This window comes from Chelonia mydas, chromosome 15 (assembly GCF_015237465.2).
Source record: "Chelonia mydas isolate rCheMyd1 chromosome 15, rCheMyd1.pri.v2, whole genome shotgun sequence".
Taxonomy (NCBI): domain Eukaryota; kingdom Metazoa; phylum Chordata; order Testudines; family Cheloniidae; genus Chelonia; species Chelonia mydas.
In genome coordinates, this window is record NC_057856.1 from 12,882,181 (window position 1) to 12,908,312 (window position 26,132).

The following is a 26,132-nucleotide window of genomic DNA, read 5'->3' on the forward strand; positions in this document are numbered from 1 at the left end:
AATAAGGAGGTGCATTCATAATTATAATGAGTTCTGTTGGACAGTGGTGTAGCACAAGAAATATCCAGAAATGGGGAAATTTATAAAAATGGTTCTGACTAATAAAAGTATAATGCAATACTTCTATCAGCATCAAGTGATTAAAAACACAAAAGCTCGTCTCACTGGTACGTTACAAGGCTTAGTAGAATAATAATTGGGTTACTTCATTGGTTGTCTATTTGTATCTGGCCCAGTAATGAAGTTCCGTAGATAGAACTTCCATTTGGAATCCCAGTGTCATTTTCCGCGTATTTTTAAGGATGTCTCAAAATATCAGGAAATCCATCATTGCCACAGTAATCGTAATAGCAGCTAGAGCAGAGAGTCATGTCACAAGCTACATGAGCTAAGAACAGAGCTTTGCTTATGCCTATCTCTGCAGCATGTTGGAAATACAGAATTGGAAGTGGTTGTTCAAGTACTTATGATCCATCACAGAAGACTCTTCTCTGTACCTTTCAAATCCTAGGAAATGTATGGGCCCAATCCCACAATGTGGAAAAGCATGGGCTCCTCCAATTGGCTGCAAAGGATCTTGCACAGGGAGAAGTGAAGGGTAATTCTAGAGTAGGCAGATGTGTGAGGGAGGATTCCTACAAGAGGAATTTGAAGGAAGCAGAAGAGGGTACTTGGTGGAGGGGGGGAAAGGGAAGGCTGGTTCAGATGTGGGAAGTAGCATGACGGAAGGCACCAATCGCAGAATGGACTAAAGATGCACAGGCAGCAGTAAGGTGAGTGTAGGAAGGAAGGAAGAGCACAGATGTGGGCAGAGTCAAGATTATATTTGGGCTTGAAGGTGATGGCAAGCTCATTTGGTGCAATAAGAGGGAGCTAATGGTAGGATCCAGGAAAGCGAAGAGGTGACTTGGTGAGAGTAGAGTTTTTCTTTGAAAGATTGAGGAAAGGATGGAGAATAGTTTGGATCTTTGTTACAGAAGCTGAACTGCCTTTATAACTTCTTTGCTGCTGATTTAATCATCCTGTTGTTCGCGTTCCTATAAGACAGAGACTTGATGGTTTTTAAAAGATGATTTTGAAATCAAGGAGATGCTGAGCCTGGAGCCTATGGATGCATTTACTGTAAGTATTGTCATGCCGATCAGGCTGCTAAAGCCCAACAATAATATTTTCTGTTATGTTAAAGTAGGTAACATAAATGTTATATGGTACTTTCATTGAAGTCCTAGTTATTTAACACAACCTATGGCCCTACAGTTTGCATTTCGGCTGGATTTGCAGTTAGTGGATTTGTTTACAGAACTATTTTAGAAGCTCATACTTGGAAGAGAAGTGGTTGTTGCTGCTTCTGTGTTTGTTTCAGAAGAACTGTTTCCCCCTTCTTACCCCCCCAAAATCCAACTTTTAAAATTGAAATATCCCTTTTCAGTCTCTGAAAACCAAAACTTTAAAAGTTTTAAAAAAACAAAAACTAAAACCAATCACTCTCCTTTAAACCAAAGTGTTTTGAGTGTTTGCTGCCAAAATGGTAAATTTCATCTCACTCCCTGCTGACAGGCCTAGACAACAAGCAGTGGTAGGGCTATAATAGTGCATAGATTTAACTCCCAGCTCTAGTAGCTGATCTTGGACAAGTCATCCCCTCTCTATCTCTGTTTAAATCCAGATTGGATCTTTTATAAAAAGATATGCTCTAGTTTAGCCACAGCTATTGGACTTGAAGCAGGAGTTATTTTAAAGGGAAGTCCAATGGCCTGTGTTTATGCAGGAGGTCAGACCAGATGAACATAATTGCTTTAAAAATCTGTTAGATTTTTAAATCCTCCTTTGTATGGGAAGTTGTGTTCTCTGGAACTCCTCCAAAGAAGCAAGTTAGAAGTTAGCTCAGCTATATGCAGTATTAAAATTGCAGCATAGTTCCTGTCCCAGCCATTCAGCATTTGTACGAAGTAAAGATGTTACTACCTAGACCAAAAATTGTTATAATAAAATTTACTGTTTACTGTTGACAGCTTTGCTTCAGTTCCTCTTTTAACCTGGTGGTATCCAAAGAAAGCGGGAGCAGTTTCTGTATAACTGGCTTGCTAAATTTACTTTCTAGTAAATCAAACTGTAACAAAGGGAAAAACATCCAGTAAAATTTTAATAGGAACTCTTCACTGCTGTCTTTTCTGTTCCAGGCTATACCGCTAAATTGTTGTGGCCTTGGACAAGTCACTTAAATTCTCTATGTTGTTTTCTCCATTTGTTTAAATGGAGCTACTAATACTTGCCTACCTTACAGTGATGAAGCTTAATTTATTAATGTTTGTAAAACAGCTTTCAGTAATTTTTTCATCCCAAAGTCTCAAAAGTATTGATATAGTAGCAGTATTTATAGCTACACAAATTATTATATTTAGCATGTGATAGTGTTTAATCATAGAATATCAGGGTTGGAAGGGACCTCAGGAGGTCATCTAGTCCAACCCACTGCTCAAAGCGGGACCAATCCCCAGTTTTTGCCCCAGATCCCTAAATGGCCCCCTCAAGGATTGAGCTCACAACCCTGGGTTTAGCAGGCCAATGCTCAAACCACTGAACTATCCCTCCCCCCTAATCTCCATTTCAGCTGTATCACACTGAGAGGACTAAACCCATCTTCAAATGGTGTAAGGCAATTTTATGAGCTTCTCAGTCCAACCTAAACTATCCGTACATGAATGAAACAAAGATTCTGAATAGACAAATGTGAACTCTTAAACCATTAGGAGTTGAAGCATGACACATAGGTAACTTTTTTTAGAAATGTAGGAAATGTTTTTGCATGTATAGGCAGCTTCAAAATGGCATTTTTCACTTCCAGGCCTAATCATTTCTGTTAGTACTGCTGTATGCCATTAAACAGCTGTTGTTTTCTATCCTAGATATGGTTGTATTTCTGTGGTTGGTGAAGTGTTACCAATACACAAAGTTAGTGGTGTACTTTGGGAAGATTTCATATTAAAGGTGTTGTGTGATTCTATATTTGAAATAAGGTTTTGAATTTCACATATGATCCCCAAAACTGGCAATTCTATATGTATGAATAGTAAGCTTTGAATTCCTCCTGGACAATTACAAGTTCACAGTTGTACCTTAGATACCTAGAAACATTCTGTCTAATTTGCAATAAAATCTCCGATTTTACCTGTGACCTTGATATCACAATCTGGCCATTCCTTGTAAGTGCGTTTCTTGGACAATATTTTTTAAAATAGGGCCTGATTTAAATCTTCCATATTAAACCATGTGGACAATGTTAAGGGTCTAAAACTTAAACCCCATTTCCCATCCCAGACTTTTTAGATTTTGCACCATTTGTCAATGTAGGATATAAACACTTGGTGAAATTGCCAGATGTTGCAACGCAGTTCTTAGGAGCAGGGTTTAGAGAGAAAGAAGATACTAACGTTGGAGTGAGTCCTGCAGAAAGGGTCCAATGTAGGAACTACAAAATTATTGTCCCAAGTCTCTTTGTTCATTTTAAATGTTTCAGATTTAAAAGAATTACATTGTGTTTTTGGTCTCTTTTGGGTTTTTTTAACTCCTTCTCGTGTGTGTGTGTGTGTGTGTGTGTGTGTGTGTTGATTAGTGTTTCCAACTCTCCTGAATTTGAGTAGGGTAATTTTGGCTCCTGCTGCAGGAGCTCTATCTAGCTGCTGGTACAGAGTTTCCAGCGTCTCCCCAAAATTCTAATTGTGGTCCCCATGTCTGCCTGTTCGTCCAGTCCCACCTTTGTTTCAGCTCCAGGTGTTCTTCACTCCCCTCTCCTCTTCCCAGCTCTGAGGATGTTGATTATAGGGAGGAACACAAGGGCCAACCCATTTTTCACAGGAGAGGAGTAAGCAAGGTCCTCAGTTGCCAGACTTCCTTTTCTCCTTGCCTCTAGATGTTTGAGAACTGCTGCTCGAACTATGGGTCGTGACCCCGTTTTAATGGGGTCACCAAGGCTGGCATTATACTTGCTGGGGCTGAAGCGTGAGCCCCACCACTTCGGGCCGGGGTTGAAGCCCAAGAGCTTCAGCCCTGGGTGGCGGGACTACAGACCCCCTGCCTGGGGCTGAAGCCCCTCGGTTTTGGCCCTCCTACACTAGGGGCAGTGGGGCTCAGACTTTGGCCTTGGGTCCCCTGCCTGGGGCAGCGGGCTCAGGCAGGCTCAGGTCTTAGTCCTCCTCCTGAGGTTGTGTAGTAATTTTTGTTGTCGGAAGTGGGTCTTAGTGCAATGAAGTTTGAGAACCTCTGTGCTAGAGTAATGCAAATAATAATGGTGTCAGCTGGTCCATCCCTACCCAAAAAATCCTCTTGATTTCTGAAGGGGAGGGGGAAGAGCTCTGTCTGCCTTCTGCAACAGCTGCTCTTCCCTAGGAGGTGGGCCAGGGAGGAAGGCAGCTAATTAGAGTGGGGGTGTTTGGCCCTCTGGCAAAGCTGAAATTTACTAGAGGACTGAACCTTCTGGCATGGCTCCAGCCCCAGCCAAAATAGCATAGACTTGTGAGCGTTGGCAGCATTTGTTTAAATTTTTGTTTATCTGTAACTGTAATGGCTCATTTTTGGACCCTGTCAGGGATTCTCCAGGGCTGGCTTCTGTTTTGGTATCAGCGCCTTCCTGTCACTGTGCAGAATAGGAGGTTGTGCTGGGCCAGCATGCCCATCACAACTGTCTAGCTAATGTGAAGCGGCCAATCCCATGGAGCTGGTGCACCTAGCAATATGCTGGGACTATGGGAGTGGAGGGAAAAGGCTGCACTTGAAGCGGGAACATACTGGTTGGTTAATAATCTCTTCTTGCTCCTATTCAAACCTCAGGCAGAATGTCATGAGTCAGGCTGGTTTGCCCTATCTTTTGTTAGAACCACCTTGATGTTGAAAGTTTCTGTGGCTCATAGGAATGGCACTTTGAGTTGGGAGCTGCTAAGAGGAGCTGTTTTCAAGGGGTGCCTGCCTCTTGGAGGAACACAGCAGATCTTGTTTTGCCTGCTTATATGACTTTTTTGTGATCCTTGCACTATTCAGTGTTTTTCTAAAATCCCCAGTTCATGGAGTCATGTTACTATGTTAGCCTCTCAGCCTTCATTTAAAAAAGAAGTTTCTAAAGAAAATATTGCAAATGCGAATGCTTTAAAGAGCTGAAGGCCAATAAACAAATCCAAAATTTGTTTTAAAATACTTAAGTCAGTCTTGATGTTTGGGGAGGCCTGACTCTTGGCTTTTGAAGGTTGGTAATATTGTGGCGGGGAGGGTTTTTATTTTCTGAAAAGCTTCAGCTGAGAAGGGGAATAGGAAAGGGCAGGAAAATGGGCTATTTTAAGATCTGCTTGAAGTTCTTTGCCATGTGTTAGACAGATCAGATGAGATTATCACAGTAGCCCCTTCTGGCTCTAAAATCTAGGGAAACTATTTTAACCACCGACAAGATGGCAGTGAGGCTGCCCTCAACAAAGATAGCCCTGGCTTCCTATTGTTCTTAACAGGCCTGAAGCCAGCGTCTCCTGAGGAAACCTCTAGTCAATAGAGAAGGGGGGAGGAAACTGTGAGGGGGTAGGCAGGGAAGCAGGATGGTGCTTGGGGTTGAGGTGGGGGCCTGTGAGGGATGTGCCCGGGGGGGGGGAACACGGGGAACTGAGATGGGGACTGAGGAGGAAGGGGGGCAATATAGCGAGTGGGGGGGGGCTAGCCTAGCTTAGGAGCAGGTGGGGGGGGCGCACACTGGCAGCCCCCCTATGTTTCTACATGTGCCGTTAATTTGAACCCAGCGAGCCCGTCCCCCTGGAAGCTCCTGGAAGACCAGGCGGCACGAAGCGCAGACTGGCCGGGGCGGCGGGAGGGGCGCGGCGTGATTGGATGAAAGTCCCTCGAGGACGCGGCGCGGTGGCTGGCGCGCGCTCGGCTCCGGGCCGCTGAGGGGCGGGGGAGAGCTCGGAGTGACTCTGGGAGCTCGGGCGGCACAGACGTGAACGCTTCTCCTTCTGCCACAGAGCCCGGGGGAGCCGGCCCCTCCTCGCCGCCAGGCAGGCTGGGCGGCTGCTCCGCGTCAGGCACCGCATCTCCGAACCGGCTCACGCTGCCCGGAGATGCCTCCTGTGGGGGGGAGCAGCAGGCTGCACCCTGCCCCTGGGGGCGCGAGCCCAGGCGCGGAGAGCGCCTGCGCGGGGCGGGTTCTCCGGAACCCTCCCTCAGCCGGCGGGGGCCGCCATTTTGGCTCTGGCTCTGGGGACAGGAGCCCATAGGATAAAGCGCGAGCCGAGCGTTTTTCGCTTCCTCACTGCGGCGTTGGCACAGCAGCCGCCCAACGCCAGCGCCCTGGGCCTGGCTGCGCCCGCCGCCGCTCTGCGCGCCCCCGGGCCCCGCTGCCGGCCGGAGAGCGAGGCGGGAAGGATGCCCCGCACGCCCCGCCGCTGAGAGAGAAGCAGCGGCCCGACCGCCGCTCCCGCCCCACCCGGCTGCACGCTGGGCCTCCGCCTGCCCGGCCACAGGGATTCCTTTCCCGGCCGTGCCCTTAGGTCCCCCGCCCGGGCTTGCGGTCGCTTGGCTTTCCCCGGCCAGGCGTTTCTCTCTTCGGGTCTCTCCGGCCGGGCCTTCGGGCTCCCCCGCCCGTTGCCATGTCCTCGGCCGCTCGCTTCGACTCGTCGGACCGCTCCAGCTGGTACGTGGGCCCGCTGTCGCGGGCGGAGGCGCAGACGCGGCTGCAGGGGCAGCGGCACGGCATGTTCCTGGTGCGGGACTCGTCCACCTGCCCGGGGGACTACGTGCTGTCGGTGTCCGAGAACTCGCGGGTCTCCCACTACATCATCAACTCGCTGCCCAGCCGCCGCTTCAAGATCGGCGACCAGGAGTTCGAGCACTTGCCGGCGCTGCTGGAGTTCTACAAGATCCACTACCTGGACACCACCACGCTCATCGAGCCCGCGCCCAGGTAGGTGCCCCCTTCGGCCAGCCCGCGCCCGGGGGCTGTGTCTGTGGTACTCGTGGGCCGCCCGAATGCTCGTATAGCCGCATCGTCCTGGGAGCTCTCCTGCAAACCCTTCACCTTCGTGCTTGCAATTGCCTTAAGTGAGGAAGTGGTCGTATGTTGTATCCTGCCTGTTCTGTGAGTGACTGTACTTGCCTGCCTCAGATCCAGCAGAGGTGGTACTCTCTGTGCTTGGGTCCATATTCCTTCCTACCCCTATGCCTCGTGCTGATATGAATTACAACAGACTTGTATAACTGCTTAGAACCCATGCACAGACTCAACTGGACTATGGTGAACTCATTGATTTTAGTGTTCATTAGCATCTAGGACAGCATTTCTTAAACTCTTAGAAGCTGAGGAACCCACCCCCCCTTCCATTCAATAAAATAAAATATATGCATTTCCCACTTAGTTCTACTATCTGATGTTAAAGGACTGTCCATCTTAATGTATGTGTCTTTCATGCCCCACACTTTGGGAAATGCTGTTATAGAATATGAACTAAAGAAATTAATCACTTACTCTGCAGTCAGCTAATGTTTTGTCCTGTATCCATCACAGGACTGTACTTGCCTGTGTCACTAAACTACATTAGAAAATGATTGAGGAACTTGTTCTTTATCCTTAATTTATACAGTCTCTCAGCACCCTGCTTTGAGGTCTTTGGAATCCTGCACAAACAGCTACTATTGAGATGTTATATGAAAGTAAAATAAAATACTAAAAAGCTAAACAAAATGGTATTTTAAGATCCAGATTTAGCTCACTTGATTTATTTAGACAGTTTAAAGTCTCCCTATTAGTGACCCCAGTTTTTTAAAGAACCTTTTCAGCTAGACTGATACTTAATTTAAATTTAGCTCCAAACTTAGTCGTCAGATGCAAAGCTAAGGGTCAGATAGGCTTGTCAAAAAATTCTACTGAGTAGAAAAACTTGCTGTCATGAAAAGCTTCCAGATAGAAGAATTATTAAGCAGTGGAATAGTTTTGCCTGGGACCTGGTAGAAACAGCATCACTTGGTATTTTTAAAACTAAATGCTAGAAAATGTTCAGTAGTAATGATCATGCTTTGGCAGAAAAGACAGCTGCTTAGTAATTAACAGGTGCTCTTACCCATTTGCAGGAGCAGTTGAGCAGGACTGCCTGGTATCTCAGATTGTCAATCAATGGAGGGTTGTGGCTTATTGCAGATATTCTTCACAGTCCTTTTGTTTATCTTAATTCTTCTCAACTTGGATACTGCATTGCTTTCCTAGAAGTTAAGCCTCTATTCTCAGTCATGTGCTTTAGTGATTTAATTTGGTTTCTTTACCCGTTTGAGGCCTTGGTGCCATCTAACTTGATCACAGGCAAACCCACTCATTTGCCATCTCTTTATTGGCCTTGAGCATATAGGGATGATTTAGTTCAGTGAACAAACTCAGTATGCAGGCAAAACTATAGAAATCAATTGGAATTCTGCCTGCATAAAGAACGCAGAATTGGGTCCTAAGTTAACTCAGACTGACAGGCTTCCTAGCAGTAGTTGTAATACTACAAATGGGATTGATTAGGAAGAGGAAATATGCTATAAGCAAAACTATCTAAATTGTTACCCTAATTCAGCCTTTGTGTTAAAAATTTACAGCTGTAGAAATTCAGTGACATGATGGTAGGGTCTAAAAGTTCTCTTCTCTTTAAAGAGACGATGGGAAGGGGTGGGAACCAATCTTTTTTCAGCTGCAGCATTTCTCAACTTATGTGTCCTTGTAGTATAGGACTCGGATAGCATTGTGACTAGCCAGTTACATGGTCTTGGAAGTAGGTGATAGTATTAATTTTTCCCTCCTTGTAAAATCATTGGTACAATTTTTTTTAGTGGAATATCTTATTCCAGGGTTCTTGTGTTTTGAAGATGCTATTCATCCTTTATTAATTTTAAAAAACAATGTAAAAAACTGCTTGTTGCATACTTAGTGATCAGCTCAACCCTCAGCTTAAAAATACTTAATGTAGAGGAGCATTTTTGCATTTAAGAACTAACAATTCTATTCACTTAAGTGAACAGATTATTCTGAGCTGTTTATTGGTTACTTACGCTTTGAATCAGATGCCAGTTTTGACTGTAATTGCAAGTGTACCTGGCCTCTTGCTCTTGACTATATGAGAGTATTGTATTTTTTCTTTTTGTCCTTTCTGACTTCAGTAGAAGTTCATTTTAAACAAGTATTGTTCCATATGTTTTTTTCCTGAATAGCTTGTTAAATTGATGGGTAGTCTTTTTTTTTCCTCCAGAATGTTATGGGTTAAGCTTTGACAAGTTTAACAGTAAACTTGTCTTTATTCTGTGTGTGGTATTTTACAGCACTTTTCCCACTGTTGGTATCGCAGCAATGCGGCTGCATAAGTGGAAGCATTAATATGGACTAGTCATAGAAGTTCTTATCATTGTGGTTAGCCAACATGGTAAATCTATTTCTGGCCTACATTAGTGCTTCCCCTGTTAATACCACAGTTGGTGTTGCACCTGTACTAGATCAATGATGGGCAAAAGAAACACTAGCATTGTTGGCTGTAGTGAGGTGTGATTGTGAAGTGTTCTCAGACTGTGAAGGTATAGTAATAAAATGAAGAATAGTAAATAAAATGAAAATTACCTAAATGGGGTACCTTTATGTTCTCAATTTTAGTATACTTTTCTTTTCCATCATTTTTAAGGAATGGGGCAACTGCTGAGCACCAAAAGAAAGTGTGTGTTTTGTACGGATTATTTTTGCTGTAAAGTAATCACTGTTCTAGGCTACTGGGAGCTTATTTTTAAATACAGTTTTCTTGCTGTTTCTGAAGTACTAAGGAGTGAAGCTAGGTCAGTTGAAGCAGCAATTATGCCTTGGGTTGTCTTCTGTTGCAACCCCCATAGCCCACAAGGGTTTTCAGGCTGCTGCAAGGGGACTGGAGACACTCCGCTACTTTTCTTTGTATTTTGGGTACTCGTGAATAACTCCACTGCCTGCCTCTGCTCATCTCTTTCCCATGCAGTAACAGTACAAAACTGACATGATTCTTGACTGTTTCAGTGCTGCATACAGAGTTCTGCATAATGGCAATAATCTGAACAGGCTTTTTAATTTCACTCTGTTAAGAAAAGTTCTAAAGCAGCAGTCAGAGAGGCAAGATTAGAGTCTGCAACCATATGCGCTAGAAACTTTTTCATTTTAAATAACTTACGTTCTGTAGAAACTGACACTAGATCACCATACTTGCCAGGGAAGCTGCCACCTTGTCATGGAGGAGTGGATTTTTCAAACCTTGCACTATAGGATTATTGTACGTGTAAAAAGAGGAATACATGCTTAAGTCTTAAATTTCCTTTTTTGTAAGGACAGTTTATCTAGCGTTACCCAGCAAATTGAGACTATTTTACAGTGGGATTTAATTCTACACCATTTTATCTCTGGGTAATCTCATCCACAAACACAAGTTCAACTACTGTCTTTATACTGATGACTGACAGATCTACCTCCCTACTCCAGACCTGTCACCTTCTGTCCAAACTAAAATCTTGTCCTGTCTTTCTGATACCTCCTCATGGATGTCCAGCTGCCAACACAAGCTAAACATGGTTAAAACAGAGTTCTTAATCTTTTCTCCCAAACTCTTCCTGTTACCTCTTGATCACTGTGAATAATACAGTCTGTCTGCCTGTTGCTTAGGCCTGTAACCTGGGTGTCAGCTTCAACTCTGACTTCTCTGGGTCTTCACATCCCGACTATATCTAAATCTTGCATATTCTTTCTACATAACATCTCTAAAATACAACCTTTCTATCAATCCACACAACTAAAACTCTCTCTTCCAAGTTCTCATCATCTTGCATTTCGATTACTGCAATATCCTTTTCTCTGGCCCTGATAAATGCAATCTTGCTCTACTTGTTGCCATTCAGAATGCTGCCATAAATTAATTTTTCAAGTCTATCTCTGACCATGTCACCCTCTTTTTGTATTCCTCCGCTGGCTTCCCATTCTCTCTTATGACAAATGTAAGCTGCTTGTATTCACTTTCAAGGCCCTTCGCAGTCAATCTCTACCCTACCCGTCCTCTCTCATTCAATATCAAGTTGTGGATGCCTGCCTCTGTCTTGTGTTGCAAGCCTCTGCTACCTACTTGTTAAATTTTCAAACAAATGCCTTTGTTGTTTCTCCCATGCTGCCACGTACACTTCTGTGAAACTACCTCATTATTCACCTTCAGATCTCCTTTGCTGTGATGCCTATGAAAAACTTGACAATATCCATCTGTTGTCTCTTCTCTTATACTTAGATTGTAAGCCTTTGGAGCAGGAATGTCTTTTTGTGCTGTGTTTGTATAGTGTGTAGCACAATGTCTAGGACTTCCAGGTGCTAAGTTAATTAAAATAATAAAGTACCTTGCTGTATTGAATCAGTAAGATAAAATATGCATCCTTCATCCATTTTTCTCCAGCCTCCATGAAAAATTTGACTTTTTAAAATGAGTTCTTGAGAGACTACACAGTATATAGCCTTTAGCTCATTGTTTAGTTAGAGACTTCAGGTAAGCACTAGTCGTACTAAATGCTTCAAAGTGCTATCAAACTGGTAATCTAGTGACAGCTGAATTTCTTAGTATCTCTTTAATGTTAATGAATAGTCTATTGTTAAAAAATGATAGAGTAAATTTTGTTACCCAGTATACAGAGTAAGGTAAATATCTACTATTAAAAGTATTATTATTTAAATACTCAGGTATCCAAGTCCACCAATGGGATCTGGATCAGCCCCTACCATTCCCACTGCAGAAGAAAATCTGGAATATGTTCGGACTCTCTATGACTTTCTTGGGAATGATGCTGAAGATCTGCCATTTAAAAAGGGTGAGATACTGGTAATTGTAGAGAAGCCTGAAGACCAGTGGTGGAGTGCCAGAAACAAAGATGGTCGTGTTGGGATGATCCCTGTTCCTTATGTAGAGAAGCTGGTGAGATCATCCCCTCATGGGAAACATGGGAACAGGAATTCCAACAGCTATGGTATTCCAGAACCTGCCCATGCTTATGCTCAACCTCAGACCACGAGTCCCCTTCCCTCTGTATCCAGTACACCGGGAGCAGTGATCAACCCTCTGCCATCAACACAGAATGGACCGGTCTATGCCAAAGCTATTCAAAAAAGAGTACCATGTGCTTATGACAAGACTGCCTTGGCATTAGAGGTAAGATTTTTATCAAGTTCTATGTTTCTAACATTTTCAGTAGTTAATTTAATAAAATAAGAGCACAACTTAGTTGAAATGTTGGCAACCTGATTATGTAATTCATTTGAGTCATTCATTTGTGTGGTTGTCTTGAGTAGATTGGGCTTCGCCTGACTCTCTAACTCAAGTAACTGAGAGAACAAGGTCTTTCTTCATACCATAACAGCTCTACAAAAAGAATTGCTTCATCCATACCACTTCCCTTTAGAAAGGGACTAGAGTACATATAAAAGATGTACCTAATTCAGATTCTTTCTTTTCTTTTTCTATAATATGAATTGTTTACTAGGTTGTGTTTGTAAGAATAATGGGATGGGCACACCCTGCCCTGGAAACATGTGGGTCCATCACCTCTGTCAGTGGCAAAGGAAATAATAATCTGGTTGGCTTGGCTATTCTCCTGCACTTGAACTATGTGTCGTGTTCATTGAGCTTTGTTTTGCAGTGGGAATCCTGGAGGGCCACACTAGTGGTCCTGGTTGGGAGAACTAGTTATAGCATCCTCCAGAGATAATTAGAACTAATATGTTGGGTATGGTGTGTTGAACAAATGATTTATGGCTATGCTTTGTAGCCCCTGAATAGTTTGGTGAGCCATATTTAAGCATGGTTATAGCTAAACTAGTTTAAAACACTGAAAAGGGACAAACCATGTTAATGTGTTTTTTAGATGTGGTAAATTTGGTGCCATCAATGGTGGCTGGCCACACCACATTATCTAAAGTTAAACATCGGTCCCGTTCTTGACATCTCATGTGAATGAAGCTGAAAAACCTATCCACTAAATGTCGCTGGAAGCAGTGGATTATCACAGAATGCAATGCTGAATGCAGTGTTGTATAACTGTGGCTCACTTGCTGTCAGCAGGGAGTGGGGAGAGAAGGGAGAAAATGCAAGAAAGAGAGCAAGCAAAGATATTATATGTATGGCTTCTTAGGTATGTAAACTTTTTATTAAGTATTGGTCTCCATAAGGAGACTCTTCTGAACCTTCATTGGTGCTCTGCTTCAAAAACATGGCAGAAGCTAAGGCTGTTAAAGCAGATGCCTCCTGTCTACAGACCCAGCAATTTTATATACCTTTTAAAATAATGTTGTCTAACAATTTTCCTACTTTTTATTCATTTAAATGTCCCTTCTGCATAAAGTGACACCGTCAGGGTCAAAAATTGGACCTTAACTGGAAGGGAGGGGATTCTTGATGTGTTCTTATTGGGGGACTAAAGATTAAAATGCACCAAAAGATTCTACTCTGGGAGTGGGGGGAAGGCCATTGGCCCACTATTTGCAAGAAGCCCTACACTAACATATTTGTGCAAATAATATAGGCAACAATTTTTCAATGCCATGTTCAATATACAATTGCATCCTGCTGAGCTCCTCATGCTTCTGAAACCAAGGCAGGAGGCTTAGTTTGGGGTGGAAAGAGCATGCCATGGAAGCTCCAAAAGGAGGGGTGGGGAGAACCTGCGATAACTTGCCCAAATATGCTTTAAATTTTCTTTTCCGTAACTCTAGTTATGTGGTCACAGTGCTCCTGTGGAATTAATTGCCTCAGACCAATGGGGTTGGATTGTTGAACCTCCAAATATCTGGAGTCTGATTAAAAGGTGGTCTTTTCTTCTTGTGCACGCTTTCATTGCTTCTGCCTTGTCAATTCTTTGGGGAGGGAGATGTCTTTCTGCCCAATCATCAGTTTTAGCTAAGAATTAATATTGGAGGTCACATGGTGTCTTCTCAGGGACCTCTGAAGTGAAGTTAGGAGGGGCTGCTCAACTTCTGTTCATAGTCACAGTGGCTGCAGCTCTTCCATACATCTACATACAGAATCTCAGCAGCTCCTATACTATCTTTTCCAGTGTTTCCAGTGGATATACTTACCAAGGAATTCTTTTGTGGTCTTAGTTCTGCTTCCCTAGGACCTAGGTGGACCTCTGAAGCACTGACCAAACATGTAGGGCCTTGAAGAGGCAGAGGTTTAATATCAATAAACTAAATAATAGTTTAGTTTAATGCCAGAGTAATCAATAGGCAACCTGCAGGCCAGGTTCAGACTGCGAGATGCTTTTAAACAGACCCAAGGATATATAGGAATTCTGTGGAAGAACTGGGCATAGAGCCCAAATTTTATTATCCTCAATCTTATGTTTTAGCCAAAAGACTATTCCCCCTCCACCCCCCGGTCCACTCCCCTCCACACACACTTTCAGAAGCTCTGGTGGAAGGAATTTGGGGGTAAGGGACATCCTACCTTAGGTTTCCCAATATTGGGGATTTCATGGCTTTCTACTGGTTGTCTTAAATTTACATGAGCTTATAATCAGGACTTGAAAAACTTACTTGACACCTGCTAGTCTGAGGATGAAGCCCTGACTGTGCCAAAATACACCAGTACCCAAAGCAGTGCTCTCTCCTGTTGGTTGGGTGCCTCCATTGCTTCATCTCTCGTGGCTGAATTCTCTGCCACCAAGTTAATGGTGCCAAATACCCTTGTTGGATCAGTTAATGCTGGGTAACCCCTTAAATAAAATGTATGCTGTCAGCCACACTCGGCGCTGATGTTCCCATGTCCTGAACTAGATTGACCTCAGCCCATCACAGAAATGGAGCTGCTGCCTAAGGAATCAAGAGGCCCTTACCTACCATGTTAGAAGAGGGCTCTCGAGTTTGTGCTGGTCATCCTGCAACCCAGGCAGAAGGCTCTTTTTGTGTATTGGGGTGAGGACCTACTAACTTGGCAGAGTCCCTTGGTAGTGGGGGGGTAGCCTAATACAGTGCCCTCTGTGAGTGGCAGCTACCCTTGGGGTACTATGTTCCTAACAAAAGCCTCCCACCCAACAGGGTTGTCCAAAGCAGTAGTAGCCCCAGTGTCCCAGTAGCATCAGCCAGAACTCTTTGCTGTGGCAATGTCATCCTAATTCTAAAGAGACATCACTGCATTGGTTAACACCGTTTACATTAGGAAGGTTATCTTTGCAATCATAAGAGTTAGTTCGCTGTAAGTGTGTTCTTTGCTTTTGTTTTGTTTTTAATGAAAGCTTAAATTTTGCAAACTTGATGGCATTTGCTTAGGAAAGATTCCTGTTCACTGTGGAGGGCAGTTTTTCAAGTCCTACTTTATAACCAGCTTAGAAGTGGCTTATTTCATTTTTCAGGTGGCATTTGACTGCAAATGTATAGCTGTGGAAAAGTTTTGAGTATGTCACTGAAGTATTTATTTCACCAAAATAGATATCTGTTGACCTTAATTATATAACTGACTTCTAGACTCTCTCTTGGGCTTGTTACAATTAGGTTACAAAGAAAACAATTAATAGTAAAGGAAAATTGAGGCACAAGTAGGACAAAATGTGCCAGTAGTTAGATTCCCCTGATGATGATGTACAAAACTGTGAGTGGCAAAAATTAGGCTACTTTTTTCATTAATGTTCATACAGCAATGGTAAATTTCCTTTGTGAAAGAAAACAGTGTAAGTAAAGATATTTAAAATGCTTAATATTTTAAACATCACATCTACAACATCTGTTTACATAATACTTGAAGGTACACACGTACACACAAGTTCGAAGTGTTTATTTTGAGACTACCACCAGGACAAGTCCCATAGACATCCTATATTAATCACAGGAATCCTGGTGCCAATTTTTTTGTTCCAGTCTCCTTATTAGATGAGGTGTACCAAATCCTCACTTCAGTGCCTTTGTCAAAGTTGTTGGCTTACTGCTAGAGCTTTTTCTGGATGAGATTTTTAATCTAGCTATATTGGGAGTCTCTTCATTTCTCTTCTCCCCCCAGATGTAGGTGTGCTGGAGATGCTGGTTGAAATTCTGTGCTGTGCCTTGGAAGAGATGGGGAATCTAAGGGGTCTTTAAGCCACCTTTGCACCTACCTCTTCAGGGCAGCCTTTCCCTAGCTGTTCGTACACCACTGCAATTCCCTATACTGGGATTGCAAAGAGATCCTTGGAAGATAACCTTGTGGTGTCTTCCTCAGTCCCTGCACTGGGGGAATTCTGTTCCTGTAGGATGTCATTTTTAGGCCCCCTGTATGCCAATTTGGTGGTCCTACTTGGTGTGAAGAGACTTTAATGGATGACAGTCTTGCCCCCTAGTCCAAGTGGCTAGATTCTTTGGCCTGGGCATCTCATTTCTCTGCCATCCCTTAGCTTTGGCACCCAATGTAACATGAAAATATTTGCATAATTTCCCTGCTGTTGACTCCTTTAATCTCCCAATGACACCCTTCCCTTCATCCCTCCTGCTGCCCCTAGTGACCTAGCATGACTGCCACCTCTACATAGTATCAGCTTCTTCCTTCCACGTAGCTGGACTTTGCTGCAGATTGTACCTCTCTTCGCTGCAGCAATTTAGCCCCAGCCACTATTTTCCTGGTTCAGTTGGACCTCAGATACTCTTCTCAACCCCATATTGTGCCTGGTTTTGAATGGGTAGCCAAATCTTCATGATCCATTCAGTATTGTACACCACCAGTGATTCTCTCGGCAAAATTACTGGTTGTGAGGCAGACACACCTGCCTGTTAAGAATTGGAATGAGATTACCAACTCCAGATAGATTCCAAACAGCCATTTGATTATTTCTGACAGCTATTGACCTAGTCAGCTACCAGTGAACCACTGATTTACAGTTATGATTTGCATCTCCTGTGTTCCATGGTCAATCCTGTCCCCAAACACACATCACTTGTGTCTTCATGAAATTGTTAATGAGTAGCTGTAAAATTCACTTGGATGTAATCTTATATTTTTCGATAAATAAAATGATATTCACCAAACTTCTTCCCTTTTTATGATGCATGAATCAGTTCCAAATGGAAGACGCGGGTATGGAAGAGTCTAGAGTACATGAGTAACACTTTGACTAGCATACTCCAAGAGCTATATTTCCTGGGGCTTTGAATTCATGCTGTAACTGGAACGTAATTTAAAATACATTCCGATTTTATCATTGGGTGGGACTAAATCTCTGTACCTCTAAAGAATTTCTCATTTCAAGAGTCCAATATTTTACTCTTCCCTCCCAGACATATTAACGTGCTTTGCAAATGAAGTTAGCCTCAAAACATCTGAGATAACTAAGCATTGCCCTTTTTTTATGAATTGGGGATAATGAGGTCTTGAAGCTGACCTGTCCAGGTCATAAAAGAAGTTTGTGGTAGAGCTGGGAAATGTACCTCCCAGGTTTTCTGACTGTCCTGTGGTTAAGCTGTATTCTGAACCTTGCTCATTCTCCCGACTTCCTCTACTCCCCCTCTGTCCCAGGCCCTAATTATGACCATCCTTAATAGTGGCTTAAATTACTTTCTGATCAAATATTTTGTTCGCTAGTGTTTTTTATTCAGAAGAGCATGGGAACATCTGAAACACCTCTATAATTTGCCATTGTTGACCTTATTTTTCCACAAGCATTTTCTCTTAAAGCATTTTCAGTATGCTGACTAATCAGATATAGGAAGTTGATATAATAAATTCTCAAACAAAATATAAAACTCCTCGACCTAAAATACATCCCACACTGACTTAACATTGCATTTTTCAGAGTAACAGCCGTGTTAGTCTGTATTCGCAAAAAGAAAAGGAGTACTTGTGGCACCTTAGAGACTAACCAATTAATTTGCGCATAAGCTTTCGTGAGCTACAGCTCACTTCATCAGTATGCATACTGATGAAGTGAGCTGTAGTTCACGAAAGCTTATGCTCAAATAAATTGGTTAGTCTCTAAGGTGCCACAAGTACTCCTTTTCTTTTTGACATTGCATTGACATTCTTTAACATGTCTGCTCAAAATCTTGTTTCAGCATCCTTTTCATAAAATCTTCTCAAGGAAACAGCTTTACTTTTGTAGATATAGTATGAGAGGATGTTCAGAAGCTTCTACTAATTATAATTGTTAAACACCTTCTTTAGAAATAGGTGGTGAGTTCTGGTGCATTGCTTCTACATCCACTCTCCTAAAGCCTTTTCTCTTTCAGTGCTGCTCAGCAGAAATGTATTCAAAAAAAAAGGAAATGTTCATGTTTTGTTAGGAAACTTGTGGCCACTAGAACTTTTGTTAAAAGCTATTTCTTGGAGTAAATACATGTTAAATTAACTTTGGTGTAGAGCATGTGTTTGGAAAACTTAAAGTGAACTAGCAGGATCATATTTTACACACTAAGTACTCCTCTACTAAGCAGCCCTTTATTGCAAGATAGAAGAAATAACATTCTGAATGTGATTTAATATAATTTTTTTTGAAGTCAGACAAAGCGATAGAGGTGATTGGTGTTGTGGCGTTCTTCCATACTGTATACAGATAAATATTCTGGAAGATTGGTAAAATGGATTCACCTTGCTGTCAGTGCTCAAATTTGGTTGACTATTTTCTTGTTGTGAGGAGTTTTACCACTTCATGGATAAAATTCACCTGCTTCAGATTGAATTGGTTGGTTTTAGGGTGTAGGAGCTTTGGAGATCTATGATGCAAGTTGGGTGCACAATCTGTATTTTAGAACTATGCCCTGTCAGGTTATTTAAATCTAGCACCATGCCATTAGGTCCTTTTATTTATGTAAATTGTCAGCAGCTTCATAAACATACATTTTAGGCCAGTACTTTAGTAGTCTCCTGGTGCTGAGCGTGACAGTTTTGTCTCTAATCTTCCTTTCCTGGGAAAAGTCACCTGGGCTGGAGGGAGAGGAAATCATTCTGAAATAGTTTGTTAGCTAGAGTGTTGTCACTGTTCAATGAGTGTATTTGTCACATCCAAAATTTGATTATGGTAGTGCCCTCTATGTGGGGCTAAAACCATCCAAACTCCAGCTGATGCAGATGCATACGCATACGAATACGTTTCTGCTAGGGAGGTAAAAGGTTAAACTGTTAGGGTAAGCATTAGGCTTACCAGTTAACCAGTGTTAACTGTTAACCCCGGTGTCCCCCGTCAGGAGGAAGCGGGGACCCTGCCATGCTAGTCCCCCCATCTACCTTGGTTAATAGGTTAAACTATATAATTGTGATCGTTTAACCGGTTAACTTTTTTGCCAATATTTACATCCCCAGCTTCTGCTGCATATACCTTTTTTTGCTCCATAATTTGTACTGGCTTCCAGTTCAATTCTAAAAAGAAAAGGAGTACTTGTGGCACCTTAGAGACTAACAGATTTATTTGAGCATAAGCTTTCGTGAGCTACAGCTCACTTCATCGGATGCATGCTGCTGTAGCTCACGAAAGCTTATGCTCAAATAAATTTGTTAGTCTCTAAGGTGCCACAAGTCCTCCTTTTCTTTTTGCAAATACAGACTAACACAGCTGCTACTCTAAAACAGTTCAATTCTAGGAGCAATTAAAATGGGGCTGGTGGTGGTCAGTAAAGCCATATATAGTTTAAATCTTAGTGTCCCACTAGTTGATCAGCCAAAGTGTTGTCAAACTATCAGTCCTAAGTTAAAACATCTTGGAGATGGAGACAGGAGATTCTTAGTAAAAATCTGGAATTCTTCAATTTTCTTCCCAGCTGGTGGGGATTCGACCTTTGGGGCAGGCAGTAAGGCATATCTGTCTGAGAAGGCTTATGTGAGGGTGAGGTAGGTCTCTCTTCTGTGGAGAGTAGGAGAACCATGAGTCCCTAAATTGTTAGTCTAGTCTGATATGGTTTTGTTGTCTAATGTTCTAAATGCTGTACACATGCTTGGAGTACAATAAATTCAGTCTGATAAATCAAGGTGGAAATGAAGTACTACAACAACAAATTGCTTTCAACTGGCTTGCAGAAAATTTGAACAGAGCAGAAATAGGAAATGTTTCACTAGTCTCCAACCACTGTACTCATGAGTCCCAATGATAGTTGCTGAATGTTTCCAGCAAACTGTTACCTGAAACCTCTGTCTGTTTTAAACAAAGTCAGTATTGAATATACAATTGCATTTCTCTCAATGGTAGTAGTTTTAAACTGGGAGAAATAAATGGGTTTAAGTGAGTAAAACTTTGAAGGAGATTTTGATTTCTTTTGAAAGGTTACCTATTTTAAACTAGTCTCTTATGATATATTATGGTATTTCCCCTTAGAAGCGGCAGGGAGGGGTTGAAAAACTTAACATTTTTATGTACAGCATAAAGCTTACTTAAGTATCTATGTAAAGAGCAGTTTACTAGTTTTTTTTTTTTTTTTAAGAAGTTGCTTCTCAAGAACGTTCAGCATTTACCTGTCCCTCTTTGTGGCTTCTGTTGCAGTCTGAAAATCAAACTGTGTACATGTTCATAATGGCTGCAAGGAGATTGCTGCTGTAGGTAGCTTTAAATTATACTTTAAGTAAGGCTCCTTTAATAAAAGTTTTTAAAGAGAGCATCAGCTACATATAGCCTTTCAAGTCATTTATACAAATAATATGCCTAGTAGTCTTATTCAAATGGTCGTAAATAGTCCATTTAAACAACTGGCTTGAGAGTATCTGGTACTAATTCAACTTTGTGAAAAATACTTAGGAATTTTCTTTGTGACACTTTTGTTTTGAAGATATAAAAATCTTATTTGACTAGAGAGCTGCAACAGCAATAAGCACGGACACAAACATGGAGTGTTATACAAACCTGTAAAAACAATGTCCTTGCTGCAATTTAAAGATGCTGGTACAGATCGTTTTTAGATTAGATGAACCAGTTTTAAACATTACAATCATTTTAGGTAACTTGGGCTAAATAGTCTATGACTGGGGCTAAACTGCGGTATTAGAACAGACTAGGCTAGAACAGGATTTTTTTTACAAACTGAGGGCCAAATACAATTTACTTAGTGATTTTGCTGATACACTGGAATGCACAGGGTAAAGAACTATGAATACCACATTTAGTAAGTACTTGTTAAAAAATACTAAATACCAAGGGAAAGCTGTGCACCTGGTGACCACTCTTTGTATAATATCTAGCTGCTGTTTCTTCATTGGATGGGCAGGTGACACTTAACATCTGGAAACCTTTCTCCCCATAGCATGGCAGAGGGTGGTGGTCTCTGCCATTCCACACTAAACTAGTCAATCGTCTACGTTTTGATTTACATTTTTGTTTAAAACAAAACAGGTTTTCAACCAGCTACAGAGCTGGTCAGGTTTGGAGGGTTTTTTTAACTATTAAAAACTTAAACCCTGTAAGTTACAAAATTTGAAATGTTTCACTGTTCTTTCAAGCAGCTCAATTTTGCACCTTGCTCATTCTACTGATTGCCTCTATTCCCTGCAAAATTCTTTTTGGTTTCCAATTGCTAATTAATATCCACCCGGTGTTTGCCTCTGCTAGTTGTTGCTTTCCCATGTAGCAGCGGAGTTAAATTAACTGGATTCTTGTCCATTTCATGGCTGCTAACTTTGGAAAAGCAAAATGGAAAACTGACAAAACTGTTTTTTGTAGTTTGGGAGAGCTATAAGCATCAGCAGAAGCAAACACTGAAGATGGCTGCAGAATTAGGAAGACAGCACCAGTTAAAATTTTGAAAAAATGTTCTTCAAGCATAACAGCTGGAAGCTTTTCTTTAAAATGAAAGCTTTGATTCTGACAAATTAATTGTAATTGGCCCCCATGTTCATTCAGGAAGGTGGTGAATTTTCCATAGGTGAGCAGATACATTTGTCCAAGACTGGATTCAGTATAGCTGGCACCATGTGTCACTACTGAATTGTATGAGCTGCTAAAATGTTACATTAAGAGAGAGGTTAAAGTAAGCATCTGCTGCAGTTCCCATATTGATACAATGTAATTATGAACAGAACAGGAAGGCAGGGGGTAAAGTTTGAATGGGAGAATGTTCTGAAGTATTTAAAACATTTGAAATATTTCAAAGATATTAGCCAACTTACTTTGACACTCATTGGTAGTAGAGATGCTGGGTATTCTGCTTCATGCACTGCTCTTTCTAAGCTATAGGTAGTATCCATTTTTCAAAAAAGTCTAACTTCCAGCTTATTTAGCATTAAGTTCCTTAATTCTTGTTGTTTTCATTATGAAATGGGAAGGGAAGGAATTGTCTTGACATTGCTCCTGCTCTTTAACAAATAGCAGTGATAGAAATGGTGAAAAAAGCTAGAATCTTTATTCTAGCTCTTATAAATGATAAAAGAATTAGTTTCAAATTATTTTTTCTCTTTAATAGGAAAGGTAGCATTGATTTAGAAAACTGACTACTGCATTCCCTCAAGCAATTAAAATAAATGTGACCATACAATGAATCAAGATTTTTCCTGTAACCCTGAAATTCAAACTTGTTTAACAGCACTGACAGCACTCTAGTTAGAGTTGGAATCTTTAATAATGTGAATACTGCATTCCTTTGAAATAGACATCACATTTCATTAAAACTAACATAGTATTAATGAAATGTCTATATTTCAGAGGTATCACTGTATGTGTAAGCTAAATATACACCTAAAGTAAAGAATAAACTGCACACTCTCTCCCAGAGGAAAGAATGAGAGGAACACATTGTTGTTCCTGTATAATTCAGTTAATTTGCCCCATGAGTAAATTTTCAAAAATGAAGGGGAGGGGGAAATGTGTACATAAATGTAAAACCTTACAAAAACTTGTAGTTAGAGAGTAACTTACTTTGAAATTAATCTCAAGCTATTTTTCTCTGCTCTTTAAATGCAATATTCTTTCTCCCCAGTTTGATTGTATATCTTTATGCTAGCAACTGTAATCCTGTAATGTGGTAACACTTTTTTTTATTATGCAGGTTGGAGACATTGTGAAGGTTACAAGGATGAATATAAATGGTCAGTGGGAAGGTGAAGTCAACGGCAGAAAAGGGCTCTTCCCTTTCACGCACGTCAAAATAATTGACCCTCAAAACCCAGATGAAAATGAGTGATTCCTGTTGCCCAGCTTACACTGCTGCTTCATTTTTTCTGGCTATGATAAGCATCATTTGAGGTGGGGATGATGACTGTTAATGGCACATTGCTAGCATTGTCCATTTTTCTAGCTTGCTGCAGTTTGATGGTTCTTTTTATACACATTTGGAATGCACGCCACTGAAGTCATGTGCTGACCATACCATAGTTGCATCATCCAGACTGTAGTATCACTTCTAGAACTATTTTGGCCCTTAAGCTGGAGAGGACAAACCATACAGGCAGATGATAAATAGGAGCAAGAAAATAATCTTTCCTGTTTGAGGCTTTCAGGAACAGCATGTTTTGGCTTACTCAGTAGGAGGGGAGTTCTAATCCTCAGATCAAATATGAAACTTTTGAATCACTGTCCAAACAGAGCAACAACAGAAAAACTGCAATTTTGTGGCTGAGGAAGGGAAGACCTGAATTTGAGATCAGATTTGTCCTAAGATAATATAGTTAAAACAAGTCTCTTTATACACAATAATTGGAACTCTTGTGCAGCTATTTTAACAAGGCTATTTTTGTGATACAACTCTAAGCTTGCTGTTGACTTAGAAATAAAGTTTGTGTGATTAAAGTAAAGACATTTATAAGAAAACTTTAGTTGACATTGTAAATGGTAGCCCATTTTGTCATATACATAAAACCAATTCTGCAGAATATTGAATGCAAATATAAAAGTTCCTGGATGATTTGCAAGCACTAGAACTGTAGAAACGAGCTTTAAAAGAGAAACACTTAAGCCTGGTCTACACAGACTTTTGTGCTGGTATAGCTCTTGAGGAGTATAAGGTTTTGGTGTGTTGTTTTTTGTTTTTTTTTTTAAACAGTTTTACTAGTACAACCTGGTTTGGGGGAGGGGATGAAGAAATAAAGGTGCCTTATACTGACATAACTTATCAGTATAATTGCATCCACACCAGGGGGTTGTACCACTTTAAACTTTTATAGGTAAACAGAGCAACTTGTGCAGATGAGCCCAACTCCATGACCTTCTGCCTGCCTCTTTTTAAATGAATTTAAAAATTTAAATAAATAAAAATACCATGTGTAAAATTATGCTTTTTTTTAAACCCCTGGGAGGGTCTGTTTATATCTTCCCTACAGAAGATGACAACTCTAAATAAGAGGAGGATGTACTCTTATCCACTTTAGGTATTACGGATGCCTTCAAGCTTAGCAAAAGATGCAGAAATCAAAACTTTGCTTTCAGCATTTAGAGGAACTTATGTGAAACATTAACACTTAAAAGAATACATGTTCTGACATAAAATGAAAAAAATACTTTTAGGGCTGTTGAGCCCTAAGCACGTGTTGCTCTGAACTCTGTATTGAAGTGCCTTGAAATTCTTGGAGAAGGCACTGAAGAATGTTTTAAAAAAAAAAATTTGCAGCCACTGTTCATTTTTAGAAAAGCATCTCAGCTTACCTGTTAATATTCTGTAGTGCTCATCAAATAGCTGACAGTCTGGAGAAACTCTTCTTAAAGCATTTTACTGCCAACCAAACTTACTGTGAAATAGAGTAGGCATTGACTAAAAGTGTGTGGTGCTGTAGGCAATAACTGTCCTTTGCAATGGAAACAGTTATGCAGCTCTAGAAAGCGAGTGTCCCTGTTTGCGTCCGGACCCTACTGTAAGTTATGAAGCTCATACTACTGAAAGTTATCTTGTACTTAAATGGCACTAAACTCAGTCTGCAATAAGGATATCTTATTTTGGCCCTGGCCTAGCTGTCATCAGTGTAGAGTTTTTCATTTTTTAAAAACCCCCTAAACATGATTAATTTGGAAAATTATTTATCAAAAATAAGCATTTCCTTACACACTCCCTCATTGGATATACTGTGTACCTGGACCACTGTAAGCACTGTCCTGGGTTAAACTAATCTCGTGCTCCCCCAAAGACTAATCTGTCTGCAAAAATCTCAGCCAGTGTCAATACAAGAAAGCACAGAAGAATACCTAAAAAAGCGTGAACCTAGTTTTGGACCACTTAAATGGCTCTCTGTGTCTACCACCACCTCTTTTACTAAAATTACATCAAACAGTCTGATTGTAAACTTGCATCAAAATGTCTTCATTATTTTATAGAGACTACATTTGATCAGTTTGTGTTTCTCCTTCAAAGATTGGTTTCTTGAGATCGTCTGTTGCTTTTGAGCGCCTCTTCCAAACAACAGCTACACTGACAGTTATCTATCAAGGAATTTTTGGAGTATAAAATATACTTAATTTTATCAAGTGACGGCTTCAATCTATGCACCATTAAATGGATTATGTTCCACATTTAATTTTTATGTAGGTGTCTGGGTTTCAAACTAGCAGTGTTGTCAAAACCATTAATCATGAAAGTGACTTTTTCTCTGGTGTACATGTGTATATACATTGAAGCCTCTGATTAGAACAGTTTTCATTTTAACTTTTCATACTGGTCAGTGTCTATCACTGGATAAGCACTAACTCAATTTATAATTGTTTACAGATCAGGCAGGAATAAATAAAGGGACTATATCCTGTTTGGGTTGGGGCTCTGATTATATTTGTAAAGGGAAAAAAATGCATTCTTTGTGCCATTTCATGTGCCTGTAATTAACTTTTTATATTGTATTAACATCCTGGGAACGAGTGGGCTTTTTGTTTATAGTCAAGTTTTCAAGCATTTCCAAACTATCTGCATTTGAAAAAGTGAGAGCTGCCTAAAACGACAGCCTCTTGGGACCAGTAGAAGTGTTCCTGTGTAGTTGTCATTTTCTGTTTACTTACATTTTCATTTAAAATGTGTTCTGGGAAAAGGAAATTTTTTGCAGTGGGAAAGGTGGCCTTCTATTTGAGACAGTCTTCACTGTGTAAACATTAAAACAGTTACTCTGAAACCTGTCATTAAAACAGTATGTAATTTAAAGACCATGAACTTCAGGCAATAATAAGCAAGCTTTTAAAGTTTATTTTGGGGATCATAGCTTGTTTTATTTTTTGTGCTGTAAAATTAACAGTATTAAATGAATTATATTCCTAGACTA

At 41.0% G+C, this 26,132-nt stretch overlaps 2 protein-coding genes across 2 annotated transcripts in view; both read left to right on the forward strand.

The window, feature by feature from the left end:
- KLHL22 (kelch like family member 22) overlaps positions 1–5,268 on the forward strand; it is a 32,800-nt gene extending 27,532 nt beyond the window's left edge. The window contains exon 8 of the mRNA XM_037878401.2: positions 978–5,268. Coding sequence (XP_037734329.1) covers positions 978–997 — 20 coding nt within the window. The 3' untranslated portion in view covers positions 998–5,268. The remainder of the gene's footprint in view (positions 1–977) is intronic.
- A 613-nt stretch (positions 5,269–5,881) lies between these two features.
- Positions 5,882–26,132, forward strand: CRKL (CRK like proto-oncogene, adaptor protein). Its single transcript, XM_007063745.4, has 3 exons — positions 5,882–6,934; positions 11,720–12,185; positions 22,949–26,132. Exons 1-3 carry the CDS (start codon positions 6,621–6,623, stop codon positions 23,081–23,083), a joined length of 915 nt encoding a protein of 304 aa, XP_007063807.1. The 5' UTR covers positions 5,882–6,620; the 3' UTR covers positions 23,084–26,132.

Bases quoted from the DNA above. Each gene is read 5' to 3' on its own strand.
- CRKL (XM_007063745.4), top strand. From the start codon at position 6,621: ATGTCCTCGGCCGCTCGCTTCGACTCGTCGGACCGCTCCAGCTGGTAC. The intron at 6,935-11,719 runs GTAGGTGCCCCC...TTAAATACTCAG, and splicing joins CTCATCGAGCCCGCGCCCAG to GTATCCAAGTCCACCAATGG. The intron at 12,186-22,948 runs GTAAGATTTTTA...TTTATTATGCAG, and splicing joins AGACTGCCTTGGCATTAGAG to GTTGGAGACATTGTGAAGGT.